The 17704-nt window shown below is 41.9% G+C and overlaps 1 protein-coding gene across 1 annotated transcript in view; it reads right to left on the bottom strand.

Moving 5' to 3' along the window:
- Window positions 1–806: 806 nt before the first annotated feature.
- LOC104401899 (tomoregulin-2-like) overlaps window positions 807–17704 on the bottom strand; it is a gene marked incomplete at its 3' end in the record, with an annotated part of 72498 nt that continues 55600 nt past the window's right edge. The window contains exon 5 of the mRNA XM_010009624.1: window positions 807–903. Within this exon, the coding sequence (XP_010007926.1) occupies window positions 807–903 (97 nt within the window). The remainder of the gene's footprint in view (window positions 904–17704) is intronic.

Genomic DNA, 17704 nt, shown 5'->3' with positions numbered 1-17704 from the left:
AGCTCTAACATTTGCATGATTATTTTGTTGTCTCTCTAAATTTGTATTAATCCCTTAGATAGAAATATGAGGCTTGGCATTAAGGCGGTGTTAGAAGTAGAGCTCTGTGAACAGCGGCTTTTTTAATCTAGTGGCTATTCCAAAATCACAATGAAATTATTAATTTAAAGTTGGCTTAATTTCCATGTGTGCATAGTTTCCAGGCAAAATGAAGAAAAAAAAAATTCTGAATAGATAGAATTAGTTCCCTTCAGCTTATGTGGTTAAGGTTTAAAATAATGATAAAAAAAAAGCTGAATATTTTTGAAACCTTTTTTAGAACATAAAAACTAAACCAACTTCCATTGAGAAAACATCTAAATGTACACTCTAATTATTTCAAACATTTAAGGGGTAGGTGGTCAACTCCAGCAACTAGGAAAAAGCGAGACAGATTTCCCAGCGCTTCTAATGCTATACATGAATTAACATGATCATAATACTAATGATACTTTTTAACCGGAAAAGCTTTAGGTCAATTATTTTTCCCAATTCTATTTTTACCAAAGTATAAAGCTGTAAAAGCCCAGATGGAATAACATAAGTTATAACAGCAACAAAATGGATGTTTCTAGACTTCATGTTCCAAAATTATAAAGCAGACTGGTTTATACATTTTTTCATGGTAATAACCACCTCAATCACTCGGTGATTAATCTCTGGGTGCAGAAAATTGAATATCTAATATTTGTAATGCTTTCTAAACCACAGTACCTTTAAATAATACAACGTTCATTAAAATAGAAGAATAGACCAAATTACTGTACCAAACATCCTCTGCATCTTCGTCACACTCTGCCCCAAACTGGCAAATGTCACAGGTCGATGTCTCTTTTTGATTGGTTTCACCTGAGCCTTCATTGACTGTTTGATGGAAAGCAGAAAAATATACATTAGTAAAGACAGCACTGTAGCAAAGCACTTCTCTCTAGAAAAATCTATTCACTGTGTCAGCTTAATGCGCTGCTCACAAAGCTGATGGCTGGCCAACAGACAGTGTTTCTGAGTGGGGCCAACACAGACATTTCCATGTTGGTCTGTGATAAATTCCCTGAATATATTATAGAGTTAGAAAGGAAACTGGAGAAAGACCCTTCCTCTTCCTTTTCCGCTTAAACAATGACCCCTTCAAGAAGCAGCCTGGGAAGGTTCTGTCACCATTAAGCCCCACTGCTTTGTTCCCTGGGAAAATAACGGAGGTGTGCTGACCGCATCACACACTGCCTTATGTCCTTCACCAGTGAAGGCCTTGAGATGGATCCCAAGGGGATGCTTTCCTCGAAAGTGTTTTGATATCACCTGCTGTGTGGTGCAATCCAGTCCATTCCAAAGCAAAACATTTTTCTCTTCAGAAGCATAGCTATGAGCCCCAAGGACTAGTTATCTCTGGCAGGGAAGATTTAGTGCTGTCCAGAGGAGAGGTTGATCTCCAGCATAAGTTAAATCTGAAACCCATGAAAGTCAACGCCTATGTCTGCAGTTGTATAAGGTTTGTACCTGGCCCTCAAGTTGAAAACATGAAGGCACTAAGAGGAAAATAGAAATACAGGTGTAAGAGGACTACAAGAAAATATCAACAGCCGAGCACTGAGAAAGAGACAACTAAGGCAGGCACCAAGAGGAGGGGTTGTTAAAAGATCCAGAAGAAATATAACCTGCATTTGTATTGAAGTATATCAGCACCTTCTGATATCTTCCAAAAGATGCTGCTTTTTAGCAAGACACTGTACCTAGTGATATCCTTCTGCCAGTTACAGAATAATTAAACCAACCCAGACTTTAAGTACCAGTCGGCTCTGACTGATGTTGTTATCTGCATAAACGGCCTCTGCAGCGTCATCCTTTCATTCCTCCTTCATTTGGAGCTCGCACTGTGGTGCAGGCTTATAGCACATTTGGGTCCAACCTGCCAAAGCTGGTAGACACACAGAGTGTGTCAGTAGCCCCAGTGACATTGTTGGGACAAATCACCTGCCTGATGTTGTATATCCACTGCATGGCACCATTCACCCTGGTGTTACTGGTTAACCAGGTTGTTAAGACATTGAACAGGCTGCTTTTGTTATGTACTCAGGAAAGAGAGTCCCAAGCCTTCACAAAGCTGTTGGAGAAGAAGGGGATTTTATCCCTAGAATGTCCCAGAACAAACTTGTTTTCTTACCCTGGACAAGTTATTTAACCTCTGTCATGTTTCCTACTGTGTAAAATGGGAATACCACCATTTTCTACCAACAAAGAATATGGAAACAAGTATATTAACAGATTGCTATATGCTTAGATCCTGAAATGATGCAGACTACAGAAACACTGAAGGTAGACAGTTTGTCTAAGAAGTTTTCTTGTGAGGCTTCTTCAAAGGAAGAGTTGGCATGGCATCACAGAATGGCTTGGAAGGATCTTTGACCTTAAAGATCATCTAGTTCCAACCCCCTGCCACGGGCAGGGATGCCTGTATGTTTAGGTATGTGCTCTGCTGCAGCAATTTCTTGTCATGCTTGAATCTGAACTATATTAAATTGAAAACAATTCACCTATGATGAGCATTCTAATTATCTTAAAAAAAAAAAAAAAAAAAAGAAAGAAAAGAGGGTTTTGACCTTTTTGTACACCTTTTTGCTCATCTTTATATCTACAAAATTCATGTCCAAAAAACCAAAGGGGAAATTCAGAGGACATGCTGCATTTTTGTTCTACTGCATTGTCAGGCTTTGCAAGGAGGCTCTGAGATGTATTTTTGGTGTTTCCTTAAATGACTGAGGAACTCACATTTTGTAAGAGGTGAAGGTGTATCAGGGTGGACAAGGTGTCCAAGTGCCATGCCCTGACACCATTAGCATCTCCATGTACTTAACTGCCTGTGTGATCCCAACCCAACAGCATTGCGAAGCTCCTGCTGGTGTACAGCTCCTCCCCACTTCTTTGCAGCTGCATCTGGGCCTGTGTTTTTCACTAAGTTTAATTTACATTTTAAATAGAGAAATCTTTTCTACCGAGGAGATAACTTTGACAGCCAGTCTTGCCAGGGGGTTTCCAGTGGTTAAAATATTAGGCACAACATGTAGTGAATGACTATATGCAAAGGACAATGGGACCTATGAGCAGAAGACTTCTTACAACAGCCGAGCGTTCCTCACCCACCAGGAATATGACAATCTCTCCACTTCAGGAGGGGGAGAATATATGGAAAAGAGCTATAATTTATTTATTTTGTTATTCTGCAAATAATTCCCCTTGCATTTCCTTTTAATTAAAAGCATATGCCCTATTTTTCAACTCCCTATAATGTTTCAGCAGGTGTGGTTTGATCAGGGGCTTTACACAGTTCCACATCACAAGCCAAATAAAATAGCTACTTCCATCATTAAAGGAAAGCATTTGAAAGGTTGAGCATGTTGAAGTAACTGATTTAGATAAGACTATCCATACTAAGGCGCAATTCATTTCATAATTTCTACTAGAAAATAATAGGTCACGCCTTCATATTTTTCTGAAGCAGCTCTGCATCCAGCGACCCATAGTCAATGTGCACATTGTCATTAAATGTCCAAGCATGCAGCAGTCTTGATTAAAAAAGACAGCTGTTTATCTCTCTCCCTCTCTGTTTTCAGATTATAACCACAGATAATATTATCTTTACATTTCCTTGAGGTGTTTTTTCTCTCTCTACACAAACATACACGCTGGCATAAGCACCCACACCCAGGACTGACACACAGGACTTGTTTTCTCCATGCTGTGCAGATAAGTGCTTTGATAAATCCAGACATCTTAGAGAGAGTTATTTTCCCAACATTTCCTGCTGGTTTTTAGCTTGAGGTCTAGTGAATGCTCATTTTCTAAGGTGACTCTTTTTCCTTTTTTTATTCTCCTTGCTACACTTGCTGATTTGCACTTGTTTTCATATCCCAACTAAGAAGAAAAATGTTAGCAAAAATAATCTAGTTTCTGGATTCCTCTCTTAAAAATAAAAGGAGTACAATTATGGTTTCTTTTCTCATGCACATTATGTAGTTACCATATTAGCAACTGTTCAGGTTTAACACTAAGACCCTGTAGGAACATAGCAGGGCTCCAAGGAAGCTAATCGCTGAAGCACACCACTCATTACTCATGCAACTGAGAGACGTTAAACTGCAAGTTCCTATTTGTATTAGCAAGATTAGTAACTTCCAGAGTTCAAGGAAATGTGCTAACATGGGTTAGAAGGTCACTAACAGTATCTGAAAGTCACTTCAGAGACTACCTCAATCTCCTAAGCAATATAAATTCTTCAGCTGGGAAGACACCACACACAATTTACAGAGGCAGTGGGCTGTGGTAACCACAACAGCTCCTGTTTTAATCATTTGGTCCTTTTCTGGCCTCCTCACTGCACTCAGATCAGATAGTTGTGATTTCAAGAATCTGTATTGCTTGCAAGTCCCACAGGAATGAAACCATTTTCGAGGCATTTCTTTTGTTTCCACAGACAAAAAACCAGACTGAAAGTATCATCAGTAAATTGGTCTGACTCTGTGCTTATCTCCTGCAATACCAGAAGAAAACCAGAAATCCTAAACTGTCCTCCTGATGTAGACACAATCTGACTTGACTCCTCATGGTGGGACATCTTTGCTATTGTTGAAAGAAGAACAAAGCTTGCTCTAGCTCATCCTAACACTTGTTTTAGCTATAAAACCTAGGCAATAACAAAGATGAGGGTTGATGGCCATTTCTGTGTTTTGGAAGGAATGACAACGTGCCATTTAAAATGAGGAGAAGGAAAAGAATGCTTTTCAGAGCAGCTGAGGTGATCTTGCCACATGCTTCAGTCCCAACAGGAGTGCTCTGGGCAGGTGAAAAGGCGAGTGGAGGAAGTGATAAAGCTCTGAGAAACCAGGGCAGAGAAACCAAGAGAATTTACTAAATGTGTTAGAACAAACACTACCTGCACCTCTACCAAATGGCTAAAACAACTCACAAACTTGACCAATAAAAGCCCAGATGCTGCAAGTGACTTATCTCTAATCAATAAGTCTTTTTTTTCCTGGAAGCATTAGCTCAGTCAAAACCTACAAAGTGAGAAAAATGAAGGGTGTGAAGCAGGAGGTCGACTCACGAATGACTCTGCTCTCGAAGCCTGGCAGAGGCTCAGAACAGCATTATGGTCAAAATGAAAAGAAAATGGCCCACCGTATCGGTGATAAATCCAAACTCTGACATGCCTTGTTCTGGTTTACTCTTGCTGCACGGCTCCATCTCAATAAATACAAATTTGTTCTCTCTCACACGCACAAACACACTGGGGAAATAACTTATCACACAAGAAAAGGACCTGACTCAGAACTTCTTAAGGAGACCTGAAATATTCTCCTTCACACTGACAGGCCTTTGATCTGTTTCTTCATTCCACAAGGGTATGAAACCACCCCTCTGCTATCGATGGGTAGGTTATTTAAACATAGCCAGGGTTGTGCCATACCTCAGCTGGCTGCCCAGGAAAACAGACCACCTTTCCCAGAGTTTATATTGCTTCAGGTCCCACCTTGGGTACCTCCACATTGTCATTCTCTGCCAAGTGATGGAAAAGGTTACCATGATGACTTCAGTGTGATGCAAATACCTAGCAGGGCTTTTGGGGAGGAACTATCTGTATCTGGCCAGCTCAGATTGCTGATAAAATGTGCTCTTATCTTCTCGCTAAAGACCATATAGATACAGCCTGGAACTGCTTTGATGCCAGTCAGGCTCAATTTGAAGTGTCTTCTGTATTTCTACCGTGACTCTCAGGTTATATTTTTCCTTAAAATCACAGCCGATGATTTTATATAAGTATGTCAATGTATAAGGACCTCAATTTCTATGTATATATGTCTCAATGTATAAGGATCTCAGCTTCTACGTATGTTTGTATTGGGAGGTATGCCTAAGCTTTAGGGCTGTAGAGAAAAAGCCCATGAGTGCAATAAATACATAAATACCAGAAATTATAAATTTTACAATTCTAAAATACTAATTACACTTCTGAAACAGCTCACTCTCATGCAAGACCCTATGCTGAGCTTCTAGCACCTTGTGCTGAAGGCTCTGATTCTGCCCTGGATACAGTCTAATAAATGCAAGAAAACAATGTCTGGGAAGTGCCCTGAGTTCAGTAAATAACTAGTATGAGAACTGTTTCACATTATAATTAAGCGCTGCTGCTTTCTCTAGCTCCATCTCTTGTTTTTTTACCTCCTGTCATGCTTTCCTTCCCATTCTCTTTTGGCTTCTTCCCTTTCCCCATCACTCTGATTTTTTCAGTTGCAATTACCTTAGCACAGGGCCCAGCTCTGGCAGCCCCACAGACAAGGTGCTGCTGTTGTGAGGAGAAGCATGGGCCCATGCAAAGCTGCGTGCCTCTCACTTTGCACAGCTCAATGTCTTGGAAACCTTAAAAGCCTCCTCCATCTGTCATCCAGTGCAGGGGCTTGGCAGCCTCCCCATGTGAGATGGGCAGCCTTCACCCCCTCTGAACCTCATTTATCGTGGCTAAAGTGGACGTGATGGGAACAGTTTCATGGTATCTGCATTGCTCCTTTGCATCTCTCTGACTACAGTTCTCTTCTTTCAGCTTGCACAACTGGAGGTCTCCAAGAGCACTCAGGTCTAAGTCAGGACATAACCCTCTACAGACCTCTGCAGAGACTTGCCTATATTTGTACAACTGTGGCCAGGAGGGAACAGATGCAATTCTTACTCAAAGTTTATTTATTCTAAATAAACACCATTTGCTTGTTTCTGTCTCATGCATATCCCCGCTGCTCCCATGGTGCATTTGATAAAAAATTAAATACGATTAGTTGAGGCCAGTTTCTCCTAGCAAATATCTCTAATGGCATTTCAAAAGGAATGGCTCATTGAATAAAACCCTATTGTAAGCTTTCTGAATGCTGACATGAAACAGCTGTGATTATTGCACCCTTGTGTGGTCCCCCTACAAAATTTGATGTTTGCCTGGTGTATATGGGATGCCAACACTGCAGATTTATGAAGGTGTACAATGACCAGAGTTGACAGTATTTGCCAGCTTGAGGAAGAGGAGGCTCATTTAATTTTGCCAAGAGCTTCCCCTCATAAACAGCTTTGAGTAAAAAGCCGAATAGCACATGGGGACTATTCATCTCTGCCTTGCATTAATTTAATTTTAAAGAGAAATCACTTCCTTGCAGGAGAATTTTCAAGGAATAGATACAGCTTGTTGTAAAAACATGCCTGCAGTGCTGCCAGAGCTTTTGTGGCATCAGTCCCTGCTCTCATGTATTTCAATATGCCCAATATTGAACAAAACGACCAAGTGGACATGCCCACAGCTGGATGGATGCAATGTGATGGGTCACTAACAGGACCATTACTAAAGAGCCTGGAAGGAGATTACTGTAGTCCTAATTGCAAGGACCAGAAGATTTTCCAGGATCAAAGAGAAATAAAAAAAGATGACATTTGATTGCCTCCTCAGGTTGACTTGCCTGTCCACTCAGATCATTAAACCTCAGTGCTACGTCAAGGGAGATGGGAAGCTGCAGTGCAGGGAAGTACCCGGTATCATAACACTTTTCTTATTTGTCTGAAAAATGGCCATCAAATGTTACTTGGGAGGAGTTAAGTGTGAGCTGTTTGTGGCTGGCTATCCCTCAGTGCCAGAAGGGAGGGGAGCAGGTCAGGCTCAAAACCCTCTTCATCCCTCCTGTGGACTGTCAAACACACTGTCCCTCTGGACCTGCAAAGAGCCCCAGCATCTTCAGGCTCTGCTGAAAAGCAGGGACTGGTTCTGGCCCTTCCTCTTCCTCTTATATGCCTGGGCAGAAGCTACATCCCCTATTGCCTGAAACAGTAGTTTACTGCTGGACACCTTATGTTTGATGCACTAAACACATGACGCAAAGATAGTCTGATGGGCAGAACATATGGACTATGTGCTGTAACACTGCTCTTACAGCAAATTCTATTGAGCAAATAGTGCATTAGATATAGGTTCAGCTGGAGGAATATGAGTCAGCAGTGCCTCCCTCTGCAGGGAAAGATGCTACAGTTGGACATAAACCACAGAAATTACCTGTCTGTGCTTTCCCTGACCTCTGCCAAGAATTTGCATCCCACCTGCAGTTCTAAGCACTTTTATTCATTCTAGGCAGATTGGAACCTGGATCACTGACTTTAGAGAAATTCAGTGAAAAGAATACTGACGGATCCAACCCACGGTTTCACAAAGCTTACAATAAGGAAGACCCAAATGGGTGATTTGACTTTCCAGGGCTTTCCGCACTGAAAGGGTGCTTTTGCCAGCTTCTTACATGGTGGAAAGACTTGAATGTGAACCCTTACAGCTACTCATCTTTCAAGAAACAGAATGAAAGGAACAAAGATAAAACCTAAAAGAGCTGTCTAGCATCCACTTGTTGACTACTTCAGTTTTAAGGTCTTTGTCACTTTGCTATTGATTTAAGTCTGTGTATCCTTTTGAATATTAGTATGGCTAGCAAGATAGCAACATCATACATAAAAATGTTCTTTATTCCAGAACAGATGAAACTCCCAGTGGTAAAAGAAGATTTAGGTATCTCTGAAGATTTCTTATCACTGTGCAACATAACTCCCTAATGGTTCAGTGCCTTGGAGGGTCATCTGCGATCACTTATCACATAAATCAAATAGGTGGCAGGCTATAAGAGCTTCCGCCTATAGCATTTTCATGTCTTTGCTTGCAGACATCAAATCTATCTTTTAGGCAGACTATAGAGGAGATAATATGCCACTCCATTTAAGCCACTGAAGAAACCCAAATCTGGGTATTAGGAAGCTGCTCCTAGTCTTGACTGCATCACAATTATCTTGGGAAATGGCTGGTTTTAAATCCTAAAACGTGGACTGCGGACACTAGTCCTGGTTCTAATTTACACTAAGGCTTCTGTAAATCACTCTGGCAATGGAAGGGAGTGTCAGAGCAAGTGAAAGTCTAATTTACTTTATGTCCCATTTACATAATCAGGGTAGTGTGAAGTGACTCTCCTGTAAAAATGACTTGGGTCTACCTTTCACTGAATTCAACAAGGAGTGCTATTTTCTTCTCCCACTCCACTTTTCTTCTGTGTTATCATAGAATGGTTAGGGTTGGAAAGGAACCATCTAGTTCCAACCCCTCTGCCATGGGCAAGGACACCTTCCACTAGAAAAGGTTGCTCAAGGCCCTATCCAAAACTGCCAGAGATGGAGCACACTCCTCTCCTTTCTGTTTATTTCTGCAGTGTTAATGCAGGTCACACACATGTAACTGAGAGCTGGAGCTGCCCCAGAGCTCAAAAGTCAAGAAGACATGTGCCAAGATCGTGATCTGTAACAGGGTCTCAGAAGGATGCAGTGCAGTCAGGTGCCGAAACTGGCAGTCAAACCCCATGTCCAGCCAGGCTGTAACCTTGTGGTTGGGAGCCATGATAGATGGCTCCTTATCTGCTTCTTCTTCCTCCACCAGCTCAGCAGTCAACCTGTATGCAAAGGGCAATCCCCAATAGCCTTCTACAGCTCCTGCCCCAGAAGAACTTAGTATTTCTGCAGTAGCATTCTCTGCTACTGTGTGCAATTGTCACCGCTGTGCTGATCCTCCCAACCTGTACAACCAGGCTCATCCCTGCGTTGGCTCCTTTCTCTATGAGAATTTCCATTTAAAAATAAAGAAAATCTGGCTCAGAGCTAGTTGTAAAAATATCCCTCCTGATGCATGTAAAGGTATTTCTGCCTTTCCAAGCCTGTAGCTAGGCAGTCCTTAGGTACCCTGTGGTAGAGCTCAGGCTGCACACAAGTGCAGGCATATAAGGTAAGATGAGGGAAACTGCAAAGTTTCTAAGTCCTGCAGGAGGAGATACAATATTTATGCAACATAGATCCTAGCTTTTATATAACCCTATTCTTCGACAAACATGAAAACACACTGGATCAGTTAATTGCAGGAAAATGTTCAGCCGTAAGATGACCTTTCAGGACAAATGGGAAAAAAATCAGTTGAATCATGTTTTTCCTTTTTATTTCCATTATTAGTGGGCAGATTGAGGCGTTATGGCAGTAGCACCCTTACTGGCTCAATGTAACTCCTTGGTTTACAGTTTATGCAGTGGAACAGTCATGTCCACAGCACAAACCCCATGACAAATATTGGCAGCACTGCTGATAGCCTAAGGAGAAAGGCAGGGGGCTTCCTGAGCACAGCCACTCCTGGAGGAGTGGCAAAGATTTAGGAGAAGGAGCCTCCACAGACCAGTTCTGTGGATAAACGGGATCTATTTTTGTGGTTTTACATGATTAAGTAGGGAAAAACCTCCCAGACCTCCACTAACAGGACAAACATGTTGAATGCAACACGTCAAACTCAGCCTTGATATGAGCAGCAGAGAAGCGTAGATTTGAGTCAATTTATACCAGAACGATGTTGCCCTTCTAAGTATAATTTTACAGATGTGTTTATGATATAGGGGGAGCCATATGGCAAGGAAGGTTTAAACATTTAATCTCACTTAGCTTCAATACACTGCATATACAGAAAATTGGAAGCCCAGCAGGAAAATGCCAGATTTCATTCTCACTTCGTTGTGATTAACCTTTATGAGCTCACTCAGAGTTCTGTCACCTGTGAAGTCACTCAGGGCTGGCAGGCTGTGAAAGCCATGACTTTCGGCTTGGCCAAGGTGCCAAAGCTGCTGAGCTTGAGCTCTCTGAGGGCTGAGTTGCACAAAACATGGGCCTTCCTGCCCAAACGGCAGCGCGCCCTGCTCCGTACCTTCTCTGAGTACAGAAAGTATAGATGGGACTATAGGGAGTGAATGACCTGGAGGGTCCCTGCTGTTGCTCAGCTGGGTCTGGTTTAGAGCTGCCTTACACAGGCAGATCGACGCAAAGCAAAGAGCTGGTATGTATCACACTTTGCAAATATGTGCTTTCTCATTAATATTGATTCCCACACACAAACACTTTAGCTATATTCACTGATTGCATTACCATTGCAGAAGTGTAATTAACAAATTAAAAGGGAGGATTGTGATTCAGTTTAATTTGGGGAAAATCTTTAAGTAAAAAAAAAAAAAAAAAGTCTGATGTTTGAGGATCACTCCCCTCTGCTATTCATTTTAATACCTTGGACATGCTCATAGAGAAATGCTTTCATAAACATGTCCTGAGTACGCTGCAGTACTGGTATACACAGGTACCTAAAGAAGCATCAAAGAGACAAAAACCAAACAAATGAAAAAATCCTGACAAATACGAAACCAGATGCTAGATTACAAATGAAGGTGTATCATCATGGAGAGAGAAGGAGGAAAATGCCAGTTGGAAGCTGGTCAGACTGATCTGAGATTGCCAGCTTATTCACAAAAACTTATGAAAAGCAACACAGAACACGCACACCATCAACCTGGGTGAAAGCCAATGCCACAAATACTTGTGCAAGGAAGGAAGGCAGAAAATCTTCCATACTTGCTGTCCTTACAGATGCTTCTATGATAAAATAAACCAGCTTCACCAAGTAAATCCATGTTTGCAAGAGCAGTCAGGACTCCTGAGCCAAAATATGAGTGCTTTTCTCTCCAAAAACCAACTGAGCACACCTGGAAGAATGGCTACAAAATGATACCTACTATCCCTCCCATCTCCTACAAAAAACCACCTTTCAGGTGATCTAGTATTATGAGAAACCATAATCATTAAGGATTGATCATGCTAATATAATTTTCTGGATGGCTTATTAACCTACTAAGACATGTTTTTCTCTACTTCCCTTCATTAGCAACAGCAATAATTAGGTAAGGACAGAGTAGCAAAATTGATCACATACTACTGCCAAAAGGGACAGAGAATGTATCATGGACATTTAGCATAATGTTCTCCAAACTTGAGATGCATTGATTATATTTAGTAACACAGCTATTTTCTGCCTTTGCTAGAAGGAATCCAATAATGTAGATATTGTGTAACAGAAGCTTATTTTTCTCCTATTCCAAGATGGAATTTTCTTTTTTCTTTAAAGTTCACAACACAAAATGAGACAAGACAAGACAACATCACTGTCTCGAGTATCTACTGATATCACATCCTTCCCTTATTTCAGTCTTCACTAGCAGCCTCCTCATGAAAGAGGCACTTTAAAAGCAGCACAGCCGCAGAGCTCTGGCTAGGAAGCAAAGAACAGAGTTATACTGTCACCTCCCGGACAATAATCCCCAGAGACACTTCCTTCATGTTTTTGGGTCAGCTTCAAACAGCCTTCCCGCCACTGGCCACCCCTGGTCACCAGAACAAAGCATCTGTATCTTACACTTAGGTGGCACTACTCAGAACATGTGTGCTCTTACACATATAAATTTGACAAATTTACAGCAATGACTGAATGGCAGCTGCACTCTGAGCCCAACTTAAAGTCCCACTTCCGTGCCTGTAACAACAGCAGAAGCATCACCATCGCATGGGCTGGGGGATGAAGGAGCAGCCATACGAAGCGTCAGTGCCTGCATGCTGCCCATCACCCTCCCGACCTGCGATCCCAGAGTCACAGCCCGAAACCCTGCAGCAGCCACCCTGACCCTTGAAAGAGAAACTGGCAGTTAAGGGATGACCCTGGTCACATCTGTCATGCGTGGAGGTAGGGACCGGAGTCAATCCATGATGAAGGGCTGCTGGCTTGAGCTTGCAGCCCCACGAGACCTGCAGCATTAACTTTCCTGCACCACCCTGTGAGCATGGGAAGTGTGTGTAACGCGTGAGAGCAACAAAGGGATAGCAGCAACAGTGAATTCTTACATACTCTTTTGAATGCAAGTTACTGGCTTTCCCTGAGCTCTCCCCCCATGTGTGCAGTCGGCAGCTTTCTGTAGATAAAAGCATTAACAGGGAGCTGTAAAGAGTTGACATTACAAACTTGGCACTCCAGTGGCATGCTGCACAAACAGGCAAAGGGAGGATCTGCTGAAGTGAGAGCCAGAGATAATACGAAAAGCACAAACCCAACATATTGACCTTATTTAAGTCCAAACAGCGTAACACCAGGATATCTAACGCAAAAATGTCTAAATCATTCTTCATTACACACACACGAATGTTTTCTTTAAATACGCAATTCACTTGATATCTGCAATCCCCCCTCTTCAGATGCAAAATCCAAAATAATGATTATATCAGTCATTGCTTAATACATTCAACTGTGGCCCTGATTTTCATGCATGAATGGTCATTTACATATCATTACCCATCATGCCATCCACTCAGATTTTTCTTTCTAAATAGAGTTATACATTTAAAGTTGTCATTTAAAAACAAAAATGCTGAAAAAGGGGACTTCCATTTCTCGTTATCTTATCTGTGCTCTTAGTGGGTAATAGAGCAGAATATTAAAACAGAAAATTCTCAGTGTGTGTGACAACTGCCACACTGAGATCATCTTAGAGAAGAGGAAATTATCAAGGGATTTTTCTCAAATTTGGAAACACAGATAAATATGAACAGAAAAGCTGAAGCAAACCGACCAGAAGCAAAACAGTAATTATAGTACATTCTTCTATTTTCCTAACACAGGTCCTTGTTGGAGGCAAAGCTAGTTCCATTTTAGGAAAATCACTGCAGACATGAGGTGGAGTTAGAAGCTTTGCATGAATAAATTACATTTTTCCAATTAATATTGCCCATGCCCACAATAGAGGAAGGATTTCTGTTTTTTCCCTCTTCCTGCTACTTTTAAAAGTAATTTTCTGCTATATTGAATTAGGAATTTTCTCTACAGAAGGGAATGTGATAGAAGATTAATTCTCTATTTTCTCACCCACTGTGTCAGTAGACTCAAGTGGACACTATAAACCCCAGTTAAATACGACGAGGACGATCAAGCACGGAGCTCCTTTCAAGAGGTCGCGTCTGCAGACTGGAGATCTCATTTCAAAACAATAGAAATGAGTTAGAAAATGGTATCTCTCTGTGGTGCAGCGCCACAGAGGAACGATTACAAGTGCTTCATGGTGCGAGGGTTCACCATGCTGGCTGAGAGGGTTCACTAGCACGGCTAATGATACCGAACGCTGCCGAGTGAGAAACAGCATTTCCACAACCACTGATGTTTTGGGTCTTTTTCTCCTGTTCACCATTAATAACTATTCCTTCAGTAGTCTCATCTTATCTTACATCTTTTATGCCAAGTACGAAACAGCAATTAAACAATAAATAATGAAATGTTCGCTGGTGGGCAATAGAGTAAAGGCTTTTTCTTTTTTAAAGGAATAGTCAAAGGGTTCAAATAGTATTTGTTTTTAATGAACAATGAAGGGAATGAGCTATTTACCCTCAGGACATAAAATCCTATGAATGTTCTATTGCTGCCAATGCTAAGTAAATACTGGGTTAATGCTTTTTAAAACTGAAATCCAAGCCGGAGCAAGAACAATGATTTAGAGGAAACTCAGACCTACAAGATACTGGAACATGCAAGATGCTATCCTTTGACAGAGAGGGGAAGTAGTTTTCTCACAAGTTTTAATAATGGAGTGGCTGAACATCGGAACAGAATGAAGGATTTAGAGGAGGAAATGCAGACATGCAGCCTAGTAGAGATCAAGAGCCTTGCTCATTGATTAACTAGGACCAGATTGTTTTAATACAATAGAAGTTGTCAGTACATACCCCCTGGGGACAGGAAAGGTCAAAACAGGACAACTGGCAGAAAAAATGTGTAATGCAGATGAACCTTCACTCCCAATTTTATTCTGGGCTTAAAATAAAAAGAAAATCAAGATTTTTGGCTAGTCCAATACCTACTTATTTCCACCCCCAACCTGTTTCGACATGTTTATAAGGTGTTTTTATCCTGCTCTGCTTGATGCTGCTCTGGTTTCAAGTAGAGAAGTGCTCCAGCAGAGCATTCAAGCGGGGGCAGCCACCTTCACAGAGTCCATGGGAGAGCTGCAAGGATGACATGATTCCGAAAACATGATTTCCTCAGTGAGCTCAGGGGAATGGAAATTTCTTACTTTGGAAAAGAGAAGACTGAAGAGAGACTAGTCGTCTGATATAAAAAGGAATGTTTAAGAGGTTGCTATAAAAAGAAGGATAATCAATTGTTCTCCACATCCATTATTTCTGAGACAAGAAATAATTGATATAATTTACAGCAAAGGTGATTTAAGTTAGATATTCCAGCTTCTAAGAATTACCATGGGCTGGAACAGGCTGCACCAGAATGCAGTTGGTGTGCTCAGAAGTGGCTTCTGAGATCAGTCCATGCAAATCTCAGCAAGGGACAATGACAGTTGTTCCCATCAGACTTGAGAAGGCTGAGATGATCAGCTGAAGCTACTTTCAGAACTATATGTCTGTATCACCCTTTTCTGCAGGTTAGGAAATGGCTGGGCTCCATACTAAGGACAAGTCAGTCTTGTACAAATTCCTATTGAAATCACTGTGCAATTTTGGTAACGTAATTAAAATGTCTTCGTGTCAGCTGGGTGTGTGATGTCTGCCCATGTATGAGGCCACCACGTATTTTTGCATAATCTCTAAAAGTTCCCGACTGTGCAAATTCAGAGGATTTGGTTACACCTAGGACCTTGTGGACGTGATTTCAGCTCTTCTTCTGCTCCTGAAGAAGTCAGAATCAACCAGACTCTCTTCCTCCCTCAGGAGAGAAGTTGCTTTTTTTAGACATGGTTTGAAAAAATTCCTGTTCCAGTTGAGCAAGTTTTTGTTCCATTAAAGCAAATACCTTTTAGAGAAAAGGAATAGCCCTCCTTAAAAGAAAAATAAAAACTTCTGTTAAATGGGTTGCAAAATCTATGTTAATGGAGAAATATAGGTAATGCACTGCATTTCCCAGAGCGGTCAGCAGTGAGTTTCAGCTCCTCACTATGCAGGTAACACTCAGGGCACCACTCCTGCTCAGGGTGAGGGTCCTGCCCAGCAGCCTGCCACCCTCATGCCAAACCAGTGCTACCCATCATGGACTTGAGGTGGCTGCACCCCCGATGTGAAGCGCAGAAGGTGGTGGAGGAAATGAAGCTCCTCATGTCAGCTCTAAATCAGCGGAGAGCAAAGCTGGGCATCTCGGGGAGCCCCACTTTCAACCAGAGCAGACTGCGACTGCCCAAATGTGTGTCAGAAGCCCTAGCGGCCCATGCAACAGCCAAGAGTCACGTGGCGCAGAGGGCTTGCAGCCACCTTTGTTCTGCATCCCCTGGAGCTGCATTTTCTGTGCTGCATCTGCCAGAGGCACAGCACAAAATCTGTCCTCTCTGTTCCCATTTCCAAGGAGTGAGCAGCCCTTCTACAGAAGAGCCAGTCTTCACAGGTCCTCAGCCTCCGGTGTTTGCAGCTAGCACTATGTAGCTGCCTAGGTGCACATGGGGTATGCTTCTTTCCCCCTCCGTTTTCCTTTGTGAGCAGTTGGGCCTGGGGCAGAATTACAGTTTATTTGCACAGTGATAACACAGCCTTTCAGAAAGGAAAGATAAAATGATGAATCAGAGGTCCAGACACATCCATCTGTCATATCCAATAAGCCTGTGTGTGCCATGTGAATGCCTGGTCACTCTTGTAATTAGCTATTAAAGCTGAATGGGCAATTTTCAGCCAGAAGTACATGAAATGCATGAACATTTTAATGATGCACTGAACAATTAAGGATATTACATACACAGTTCCTGATCACCTTGAGATTTTCTCTCTACTTAGTGTTGTGGGAACCCAACCTCTTTAACCCTGTTAGAGCAAGAGGGCACAGCTGGAGTCAGGAAATGGTGAGCTGAATAAATTGTAGCAAGGCAGGCTCTTTTTGAAACGTACCTTTTCCTTCCAAAAAAACTCTTAATGATGGAAAAACTATTTGCAGTGAATTCTGATGAAAAAAGGAAAGAAAGGCCAGAATAATAAATGCTTCCCATGTGATAGTCAGCAAAAATGAGGGGTCTGATTCAGGTCCCGCTCTAATCAATGGGACTCTCTCCATTACCTCTGCTAACAATCACATTAAACCTTTTCTGTTTGGTTGAGTAGATACAGCGCAGAAGAAAGAAGCAAGAAAGCATGAAATGGCAGCTAAGCATCAGGTAAGCCACCAAACTCCCCCTGATGCAGTATATCTGTATGCATGAATACATACAGGATGCATACAGATGGTATGAATACTATTTCAGCAGAGAGCAAACTCCTTATGTCTTCCTCCCAAACACGGGAAGAGGGAATCTGGACAAAAAAACACCCAAAATCACACAGAAGGTGGCCAGACTCTTTAAGTATAACCAAGCAATGTAAATGTAGCTCAGCAGTGCAACCCCGTATCTACATACACAGAGACAGATAAAAAGGATGTGGTGAGGAAAGTCTTAACATCACATACTAAGTATTTGCAATAGAAGATGCAATGTCATTCTTGCTCAGAACACTGTAAATCTGGCTTCAGGAAAACCCATACAATGAATTTCATTCAACATGTGCCAGTCTAAACCACATGAAATGCTATGGCCTCAGACATACAGCATGGTGAGGAAGGAGGAAATGCCTCCTAGCTCACAGACTGGAGGTCAGCTCCTATTAGGTGGGTGCCCACTTGACTTCAGTGGAGCAGAGCTGCCTCCTAACAGATTGGGACCAAGCCCTGAGTGTTCACCATGAATAATACTTAGGAAGT

Source organism: Nestor notabilis, unplaced genomic scaffold (genome assembly GCF_000696875.1).
Source record: "Nestor notabilis isolate BGI_N333 unplaced genomic scaffold, ASM69687v1 scaffold25662, whole genome shotgun sequence".
Lineage (NCBI taxonomy): Eukaryota > Metazoa > Chordata > Aves > Psittaciformes > Psittacidae > Nestor > Nestor notabilis.
The sequence above is the reverse complement of the archived record's forward strand: the minus strand, read 5'-3'. Positions and strand labels throughout refer to the sequence as shown.